General features: G+C 31.9%; 1 protein-coding gene across 1 annotated transcript; it reads right to left on the bottom strand.

The window, feature by feature from the left end:
* Positions 1 to 9,624: 9,624 nt before the first annotated feature.
* Positions 9,625 to 10,497, bottom strand: HELRODRAFT_165511 (hypothetical protein; the record flags this gene model as incomplete). The annotated part of the gene is made up of 1 exon (XM_009032077.1): positions 9,625 to 10,497. One exon carries the CDS (start codon positions 10,495 to 10,497, stop codon positions 9,625 to 9,627), a length of 873 nt encoding a protein of 290 aa, XP_009030325.1.
* Between the last annotated feature and the right edge of the window lie 1,295 nt (positions 10,498 to 11,792).

Below are 11,792 nucleotides of genomic sequence, written 5' to 3'. Positions count from 1 at the left end.
GAAATGCTGAGAGGCGCATTATATTTCATACAAGCTGACGAACACGTACACATAGAGAGCAGATACAACGTATATTATTTAATTACATAGGATGGCATGCACGTGAACAAAACGAAACAAACATGCACACGAGTCTGTCAAATGAGTGGCAACACCATGAATTGTTCGATGACATTCTCTCGCATGCTCTTCTTTGTATGTACGCTGTATTAATAATAGTCATTGCATTTATACAGCGCCAGTTTAAAAAAAATGATCGTCACAGGCGCTTCAATATATTAAATGCTATTAAGTGTTGAGCAGATAGGTTTTCAACTGTCTCTTAAACTGATTTGGAATAAAATCAACACTGTACAAAGTGTTTGGAAGGCTTTTCCACAACCATGATTTAACGACAGCTAAGCTTCGAGATCCAATCTTGAGGTTTGTCTTTGGCACGCACAAAAAATTTGAATAAGCAAACCTCAATTAATATTTTGACAACTTTGTTTTATCATTAGTAAACAAATAGATCATACTTTGTCGTGCAACATTATTCAAAAATTTATAAATTAATAAACATATTTTTAAAACAATTCTCTTATCAACCCTCAACCAATGCAAATGAGCATGGATGAAAGAATGAGCCAAAGAGTTCAATGTGTCTGGTTAAACATTTTCTCGTTTTTCTCAGCAAACGTAGCTGAAATGTGCAAGATTTAAACAAAGACTTTATTTGTTGGTTCATCGACAGCTTGGAATCCAAAATAAAACCAAGCACAGTCGCCAAACTGCAAAAATTTATAACATTGTCATTAATTCTAATGGACTTAGCAGTTATTCTAGACAACTGTTGCCAGGTGCCTATAGGTAAAATTTGTGTTTTAGTTTGGTTCATCTGAATACCATTTTGTCCCATCCAAACATCTATGTCAGACAAACAAATTGCAAATCAATCTACAACCGATCCAAGCGTTTTTGACAAGTTCTAGCTACGATCTGGAGATCATCCTTATAATCAAAACCCTTAAAACCGTATCTCTCGATAATTTCAAACACATCCGCAGTGTACAGAAAGAACAAAATAGGACCAAGAACGAACCACTACTGTACACCGTATTCCAGATATTCCTTGGTAAAAAGTACATCATTAAAAAACATCTGCTGGGGTTTCCTACTAAGATAGGATTTAAACAAATCCAAGGCCCTTCCAGACACTCCATAACTTAACTGCAGCCTTTGAATGAGAACGGCATGGTCGACGCAATCAAATGACATACAAATGTATGTATGTATGTATGTATGTATGTATGTATGTATGTATGTATGTATGTATGTATGTATGTATGTATGTATGTATGTATGTATGTATGTATGTATGTATGTATGTATGTATGTATGTATGTATGTATGTATGTATGTATGTATGTATGTATGTATGCATAATGTATGTGTAATTGTGTATGTATGTGTATGTATGAATGAATGAATGTATGTATGTATGTCGTACGAACGATATATGAATACACTCAATTATTTTTTAATTTAAAGAGTAATATTATTGTTGAGACAGTGAGTATGAAATATTGCATTGGAAATAAATCAAATTATGAGCAGGGGCGGTGGAACTCAGTGATCGATTCAATATCACTCCATCGGTGTGCTCCAGTTGAGTTCCAATTAAACGAATGCATTGGAATGTATTGTGTCCAATGCTTTTATTTAAACTGACATCATTTCTGTAGAATAAACAGACTGTGTGTGATATTAATTCAATTCGTTTTGCATTAAAAAATATATTCTCAGTTGGTGTTTATTGTACTGTGTTATTAATATAATGATATTCATTGAAGAAAAGAAAATTATTATTAATCGCCTCTCCAAAGTTGTGTTCGTTCGGTTGTTTGGTTGCTTAATTCTGTATGTAACCATATTTCATTTAAATGTTTTCAAATTAAGTTTTTATGACTTAAATAAAAAAAAATGTTTTTTTAGTGTGTGTGCGTGTATGTAAAAATTTATGTTTATGCAGGTGTGTGTCTAGAAAAATTTATTTTGTATTCTGTGTGTTGTATGTTAGTTATGAAGTGTCTGATGTTTATAAATATTGTTTATTTGAATGCTTCAATTTCATACAAAAAGGTGTTGTTCGCGAGTGAAATGAAGTGCTGCATGCGTGGAAGTGTTAATAAAAAATTATCTGTTTGTTTATGTGATTAGGAAGATTTATCTACGGTTAAAATGTTTCATTTAAATCAAAATGAATTAAGTATTTTAATTTTCTTCTCTCCCTTAATTATGTCTTATGTGATTATTTTTGAAGGTGTTGTTTTTTAGTGACATTGTGACACGCCATAAATCATAAAGTGGAGAGAGAGACAGAGAAAGAGAAATACAGAAAGAGATAAAGAGAGAAAGAAAGAGAGAGAGAGAGAATACAAAGGATTGAATAGAAGGAAAGCAAGCACTGAAATGCAAATGTGATGATAATAATTTATCATCCATGTGTCAGCATAAACGCCATTGTCAGCAGGATCGTAAAAAACATCATTGACTCTTAACATCACCATCATCATCATCATTGTTCATCGTCGTCGTCGTCGTCATCATTATTGTTTGTCCGTATCATCATCATCATCATCATCATCATCATCATCATCATCATCATCATCATCATCATCATCATCATCATCATCATCATCATCATCATCATCATCATCATCATTACCTCTTTTACTTATTATTGTCATCATTACCGCCTTGTAAACATTTATTTCAACTGCCATCCACATGTCAACAGCATACAAACAACAACATACAAACAACAGCATACAAACAACATTCAAGTAACATACAAAAACCATACAAACATTTCTAATATTAACATTGCAAACTTAAATAAAATTGCATTCGACCGAAAGCAAACATTAATGATTAATATTAATAAGAACTAATCGTAAAAGTATCAACTCTTTCTTTGGCAGTTTTCTATTCAAACAAAATTATTTCAAATATTTATCTTCCATTTATTTGTATAAATAAATATCTATAAATAGATATATATTATTTTATCTTTTATAAACTGCACTTTCAAAGTGAAACGCTATAGAAACATTGCCACATCGTAGACACAATTTTTTATCATCTTAAAAATCAGACTCTAACAAAAAATAGTCAATGATTTTTTATTTATTTTTTCTTTAAGTCTTATTTATTTTTTTATGATTTTCATTTTATTTTATATGACTTTTATTTATTTCGATTTAATATTTATTGAAATAATGCTACGATTTACCTCTAATTTCAGTTTTTTCCATTTTCCAATCACTTAGCAGCCAATAACTCATGAACACTCACAAAAAGCAAACTCAACGATAAATAAACAAAGACACATGCACCAGACATGCAAACATGAATCTGCCAACACTCGTAAACAAACATTCATTCATTCATTTGCTCATTCATCCATTCATTGGTTTTTTTTCATGCCATTATTTATGTAATATTTTATACATTCATTCATTTTTTGTTGTTGTTTCATTAATTTATTTGTTCATTCGTTTGTTGTTTTGTATAAATTATGTATTCGTTCGTTCATTGTTCTCCGTCTTTTAATAAAGATGATATTTACATCAGCTCGATACAAAGACGAACGAGTATAAACGAACAACAGTTTCAACAGTTCCATCTCGAAGAACAACGCAGGTTTGCAGTTTAATTAAACAATTCATTACAGGCAGCGCGGGAATAAATTTAATAATAAACATTAACGTAATTAAACCGGCAGATTCTCAATTATTCAAGATTTCCATTCTTAAAAGAACGACTCGTTCAACTTTTTTTCCAATCTCATGGAAGTAGGAGAACTCTATCTCGAAATCACTCGTGCATTCCTGCACGCCATCCACTCCCCCTCTCGGTCCGTCCACATTGTTGTACACGCAGCCTCACGCAGTCCTCCGTCAACCGTCGCTACCCGAAAAGGTCGAAATTCGTCAAAAAATTGACAGAATTAAAAAAAAAAGTCTCGGGCCAAGTCGAAATTTGACTGTCTTAAGTTTTGAAACCATCGCCGGCTTCAGAATGTTACAGACCAATGCGACCAATACGAGTCTGAATTCTAACGGATTACCAAAACAATTTTCTTAAAAGGTTTTTGGTGTTTTCGATCATTGTAACAATTTCAAATAATAACCTTTCCATCGAAATGTCGACAAATCCGACGTTATTCCGATTCCGACCAATCTCAGGCTACTCCACTTTTGTAAATTAAACTCCGAACATCAATCGCAGTTACAACACTAAAAAATATATATATATATAAATATATAGATACTGACTGAGCTCGCAATGGTGGACTGAGAACTGCATGTGGCTGCGTGTGCAATAAAAACTCTCTGTTGGAAATTTTGCCAAATTTTTAAAAAAATTCAGTCGGAATTAAAAAAAAATCCGATTGCGATTCTAAACATGCCAGAAAGTGCAACAGTAAAATACAAATATTAGGCGCAAACTATTTCTTGAAGATTTTTGTTTATTCCAAACAAATATAATCGGCAAACAAATGGGTGTCTGTGCGCGTGTGTTGTGTGAGTGTGTGTAAGAGTGTGCTTGATGATGATGAATTGATGATGTTGATGATAACGAAAAAAAGAAGGTGACGAAGGTGAAGAAGACAAAAAAAAGAAGAAGAAGAAGAAGGTGATGATGATAATGATGATGATGGTGATTACAATTGCTGTAAATGATTTTCCAACAATTACCATGTAGATGGGATTGTTTGTTAGGTTCCTGGTGTTGTCGGCGATGATGATGATTGTTGTTGGTGATGATGATGATGATCGTTGTTGTTGATAATGGTGATGTTTAATTGATTCAATAAATGAGTCATTATTTGCATAAAGTGTTTTATTACCAGCAAGTGCTGAATGCTGTTGTTCACATGTGTTTTTCATTTGCATGTTTGTGTGTGTGTATAGTGTCAGTGTGTGTGAGTATGTGTGTGTGTTTGTTTGAGTGTGTATATGTGTGCATGGTGTCTGTGTGTGTCGGTGTGTGTGTTTGTGTTTGTGTCTGTAATTTTTCTACATTTAATTTTGTATATTTATATATTTTTTATTTTACTGATTTTATAATAGTATATATTTTTTACGAATCTATCAAGTAATAATGATCGTTAACATATGTTAGATAGGATAACTTCATAATTGAATTAATAAACATTTTTGTGTGTGTCAAATATTCAAATATAAAAATCCGTTTCAAGAACGCATACTTTGATATAAATTTTTCAATGTATCAATGTTTTTGTTTCCATTTGGTATGCGTGTGAGGAAGTCTGCGAATGAGTGCGTGCGTACGTGCAGATATGTGTGCGTGCAGATGTGTGTGCGTGCAGATGTGTGTGAGTGCAGATGTGCGTGCGTGCAGATGTGTGTGCGTGCACATGTGCGTGCGTGCAGATGTGTGTGCGTGCAGATGTGTGTGTGCGTGCAGATGTGTGTGTGCGTGCAGATGTGCGTGCGTGCAGATGTGTGTGCGTGTGCGTGCAGATGCGTGTGCGTGCAGATGTGTGTGCTGCCCTGTTCGATGTTCGCGATGTTGGGTTAATTTTATCGGCAGTCAGATGACAGCACAGAGGTCCAATGAAGGCCGATCTGATTGTGATGGCGATCTCGATGGTCGTTCATTTGCTTTGATTTGTGCCTTTTTATTTATAACATTTAATTGTTTATTACTCTTTCACTCTCACTCGCTTTTTTCTCTTTCTCACCTCTCTCTCTCTCTCGTTCTCATTTCGTATCCCCCTGTTCTTTCAATGTTTTTTGACGTCGTTTCTTCCCCGTCTGTGTTATCACAACTACAAACGTTATAATATCTGTGCTTTTCGGTAGAGGTTCATATTTAAGATATCAAATGTTTCATTATAGGTTGATAATTAGTAGACAAATCTTTTAGTCATTTATCTTAGGGAATATGTTTAATTGTTTATTTTTTAAATTAATTAAAATTGTTAATTAATTGATGGCAACACGCAAACACCCCCCCAAACACACACACACACACATACACACTTGCACACACACGCACACAAGCAAACAAGATCACGTGCGTTTTTGAGTGCTTTCATTCTACCGTCCTTGCTTGACTTCTGCAACGTGTGCATTCCATGTTTCAATATTAGAATAACGTTGGGATGTTTGCGCTGGACTCGAGGATGAGTTTGCAATGTGCTTGTCCAAATGAAAGTTATGAAAGGCTGAAAAAACATCAAAATCCTTCCATAGAGATGTCAAAGGGCTTCACACTTCAAAGAAATTGTCCTTTTGTTTAAATTCAACCAACATGAATTGATTCGCTCTGAATTGTTTAGTCTAAGTTTTTCAGAATCCAAAAGTGAAGCTAAATAAGAAGTTTTGTAAGTTATAAAATTAATCATCTGCTGCTCGTTGGTCAAGATGATGAAACGTTTAAGTGAGGAAGTGAAATATTTTTTAGGTGTAACTGTAGATGTTTCATTTCAAGTTTGTCGAATTTAGTTTTCCATGAGACCAGATAAAGTTACAACATTATAACAAATTAGTTTTCATTAGTTTTGTGAATGTTATTGTTGTTGAGTTTATTTTTGTTGACATTTTTGCTGGGTTTTTTTTATTTAGAAAAATGTTGTCATGAAATACAGGCCGGTATGAAAATGTTTACGCATGAGTGCACACGAGTGAAGAAACACAAGAGAACCATGTTACGCACGAAAGCTTTCAATGAGAACACGACACTCCACTTTAAAACATACCGAAATATTTTCTTGTGCAAACACAACACTCCACTTTGGCACATACAACAACACTATCCAAACATACAACACAACACATTATCTTATATATGTATGTTCAATTATGAGAAAGCGACATTTGTGTTTGTGTGTGTGTGGTGTGTGAGTGAATGAATGAATGAGACTGAACAAACGAACAAACAGAAGAATGAAAAAATGAACGAACGAATGAACGAACGAATGAAAGAACGAATGAAAGAACGAACGAAAGAATGGATGAATGAATGAATTAATTAATGAATTAATGGATGAATGAATAAATTAATAATTAATGGATGAATGAATGAATGAATGAATTAATTGATTAATTACTCAAGGAAGATGTTAATAATTTTCGATGTAGACCATTTGAATGAAACAACGATTTTAAAATTCAGCCACCGATTGCATGTTGAATTGTTGCGCTGGAGGTAATTTCGAAATTAATGGACACATGATTTATAAACAATTAAACTTTCTAATACTTTAATCATACGTGTTTTCTTCAAAATGTAGGTTCTAGATAATCTTTCCAATTTATCTTTTTGACTTTCCATTGTATTTTTTTTAATTTTTGTGGATGACAAATTATGTTGACATAAATCTTGAATGGCATATTTTCAGTTAAAACTACGTTACGTTTAATGGTCTAAAGCAGGGTTGGGCAAACTTTTTGTTGTGAGGGCCTCATTGAGAACTATTTTACTTTTGAAAAACCGCAAAGGTACTTAAATAGCAATTGGCAAACAAGTGCTCGCGGGCCGCAAAAAATAGCTACACGGGCCGCATTTAGCCTGCGGGCCATATTTTGCCTAATCCTGATTTAAAGATATAAAATGAGTGATGAACATGTGAACATAGGAATCAACAAACAGGAAGCGAAAATGAATAGTGAACAAACAAACAAATGAACAAACAAATAAACAAAATACTAACAAACTAGGGAACAAAATAATAACAAACAAACAAACACAGCAATGCCTGCGCTCAATGTGATGAAATAGTTGAGTGTTTAGTTCACTGTTGTTGGAAAATAATATCCAACACAATTTAGTAAGGTGCTGCTCTGTATTTGATGGCAGGTTGTTTGTGCCTGTCTGTTATGAGTTGTTTTTGATGGTCGCAAATAAATAAAAATGATTCATTGATTTATATAGCCAGCATAATCATTTCACACTGTTCGATAGTCAAGGGGCAAAAATATTCAGAAAGCCTTGACTGAGTCATTTTGTTACCCAACAAAGCCGTAAAATATTAATTTGAAAAAAATTACACAATGAAATAATGTGAGCAAATGTGTTTGATGCATAGTGAAATCCTTTTTTTAATAAAATTGATGACGCTTTGAGGAAACTGTGAAAATTCCCATGAAGCAAATATGTTGTTAAACATGAAATTCTATAAATATATAAAAACTTGTTCAAAAAAAATTTCAAACAGGAACTTAATTGATAATCATTCCTTCGAAGAATGACAGAGTGAATTATAATAATAATAACAGGCAGATAATAATGAACGATCATGACTTGTATAGATGTTGCACTTTTATCTGACTGATTTTATTTCGAAAGTTTCATCTATTTGTCACTTCAGCACTTGCAACATCATCCGAAATTTGTTCGCACTCATACATCCATAAAGTCAATAAGAAGTCAGTCATCCATGCAATCAATCATTTATTCGATGTAATTCATCCGAACTTGGTTTTATTTGATTGCATTCTCGTTATTGGTTTGTTAATTTGTTTAGTCATTCTATCGTTCATTCATTCATCCATTCATTCATTCATTCATTCATTCATTCATTCATTCATTCATTCATTCATTCATTCATTCATTCATTCATTCATTCATTCATTCATTCATTCATTCATTCATTCATTCATTCATTCATTCATTCATTCATTCATTCATTCATTCATTCATTCATTCATTCATTCATTCATCCATTCATTCATTCATTCATCCATTCATTCATTCATTCATTTATTCATTCATTCATTCATTCATTCATCCATTCATTCATTTATTCATTCATTCATTCATTCATTCATTCATTCATTCATCCATTCATACACTCAGGGGTTCGTAATATTAATAACTTCCACGGACTTGATTGATTGCACATTATATGAGAGACATTTGGCACAGCATCGTCAATAACCGAGGCAGCATTTGATAGGCTGGAGCTCTCAAATTGAATATTTTCATCTCGATTGTATGTTTCATTCGTTGAAGTTAATGAGAATCTCGTCCTGACATTTGATGATTTTTCATACAATAACATTTATTCGAAATATTTTCTTGTTTATAAAATATGTAAATATTTCAGAAATTCAATAAAAATATTTTATTGACTATAACACATCACCGAACAACGCAGATATATAAAAGTTTAATTTTCCATTTAACGTTTGAAACTAAAGATCGGAGAAAGCTACAAAGGAGGACTTGTTTGTCGTCAGATCGGTGGCGCGATAGAACATGGCAGGCTGAAATGATGAATATCAACGTATGTGCATTTTAAAAACGCGACATCTATCTACTGGAACACCAGCTTCAAGCATCAGTATCAGTGGTAGATTTAAAGGAACCTTGTGTCAGGGTTTCCTTGTTATCAGCAGTTCAACAACTATGTTTGTTTCAATTGCTTCAAAATTCAGCCAACGTATATTGTTTAATTACCTCCTGTACATTAAAATACTGTTTTAAATGTTTATAAATGTTCACATATTTTGCATGCAGTACGTTCCTCAATTTTGTTATATATCTTCTGGTTTTCGTATCTCGTGTAGGTTCCATTCTTATTTTTATTCATCAAATGTTCATATTTTCCTACTTCATGAATAAGTCTACTGTATCTTCCATTGATTGTCTATTTATCTTTTCTAGAACAAAGCCTGGCAATCCAGCTGCAATTAGATCCACTAGAGTACCTGTATCTATTGATGTTCTCATGTCCAGTAAAAGTTTTTCTTTTTTTATAGCATAATCCACCAATGAACCATCCTTGTACTTAAATAACAACGCATAAGTCACTTGGTTCCAGCCTTGATTTGCAAATGATTCACAGAATTTATTTTTCCATATAGACCACTCTGAGTTTAGTGTTAATTTTATAATCATAGAACTATACCAATCAGCGCAACTTTTGTCCATGAATAGTCTGAGTATCTCAATTTTTTTCTCATCTTCCGTAATATCGAAACGTAAACATTCTTTTTCAAAAACATCAATCCACTGGCTTGGGTTAGTATTTTTACTTGTAAATCTTTCAATTATAAACTTTTCTGCAATATATTTCAGGTTCTGTTTTTTTAAACCTTGTGAGCTTTCAATAAATTTTGTAAATAATTTTTCCAATGAATCTGTATTTTTTCCTAAATTACCAGATGCTTGCTTTTGTTCAATTTCTTCGAGATATTGATCTCCAAATTGTAGATTACCATCTTCATCTATGTACACGTTACTTAGTTCATTTGTCATAGTAATCCAAATTTTTCTCGTCTGATGTCTTTTTTTTAAACTATTTTTTATTTTATTGTACGCAGCTGTCTTTATCAACTCTTTATGAAGACTAGCAGACTGTAATTCTTCTGGAATAGCAAACACTTTTTCATCTCTTGTCGTTATGGAGGTTGCACAATATACATTTGACTTTCCATCACTCGCTGGCAACACTGCAAATTCAAATCGTAGCTGGTCCATTTTATAATTCATTTAGGTTTCTCAATAAACGGAAATGTCGTTTTATAAGGGTTTCGATTATAATTCAGGATTTAAACAAACAAATGTGTTGCTTCTGAAAACAAAGATTTTATTTTGTTAAATGTTAAAAAAAATCATTATTGGAGAAAAAAACTCACCTGAAAACAAAGAAACGACATTTAAAGTTTATTATTTCACAAATTATAATCAGTCACAAAATATATTTAATTAAACTTTACTTTTAGGTTTTCTTTTAACCTATCAACAAGTGTATTATCAATCGCGCAAAGCGCGACAAAATCAAAATTAAAGAAATATAGTTTCTTTACATGTTTAAAAAAGAATAATAATAAAAAAATAAAATAAAGAAATTTTGCAAAAATTCGTGTGACAACTGAAAATAGTTTGCCATTTATTAAACCTAAGTACCCTCACAAGTTCAAAAGTATATATATATATATATATATATATATATATATATATACTTTCTACCGAATTGTTGGCATTAATCGGTTTAAAGATTGTCATTTCAATTTTCCTTACTAAAATTGTCTGGAAAATATTTAATTTAATGAAAATAGAAATATTAACCAAGTTCAACATGAAAATTTAATAAAACTGTTGTTGTTAAATTCACCATGTAGATAGGCCTTATTTCGATTTTTCGCAAATCATCTTCAGTGCAGGTTTGGTTTATAAAGTTATAAAGTTTCTTAAAACAAAGCAAAGTATTTTAGCAAAGTAAATTTTTTAGTTGGTGTCGTATTCTTCATCCTTGTTGTTGTCATTTCTTTGTCCTTCATTGTTATTGAAGCTAATATTAAAATGTCGAGCCGGTAATGATGTCATCATTCTTTGTTTGATGTTTATTCGGGGTTTATTGATACCTATTAGGACAGCTTATGCAATTGAAAAGATAAACTTTTGATTAATGCCAACAATTTGGTAGAATTTCTACAATATTTTATATATACATACATGTACTTATGTATTTATACCCTATTTCCTCATAGATAATACAATCATATGTATATTTAACATGAGTACCACATGGTTTATATATATATATATATACATAAATATATATATATATATATATATATATATATATATTTCATGATTTATATATATATATATATAAATATGTGTATATATATATAAATTAGTACAGGTGAGAATTCTGTCATATATGTAGTGTAGTCACATTAATATGCATTGACGGGGTTGCGTGTCTTATGCGTGAAAGGGATATATATATATATATATATTATATATATATATATATTGTATATATG

The sequence above is a fragment of the Helobdella robusta genome (genome assembly GCF_000326865.2).
Source record: "Helobdella robusta unplaced genomic scaffold HELROscaffold_8, whole genome shotgun sequence".
In the NCBI taxonomy this organism is placed as follows: domain Eukaryota; kingdom Metazoa; phylum Annelida; class Clitellata; order Rhynchobdellida; family Glossiphoniidae; genus Helobdella; species Helobdella robusta.
This window is presented reverse-complemented; position numbering and strand designations above follow the sequence as displayed.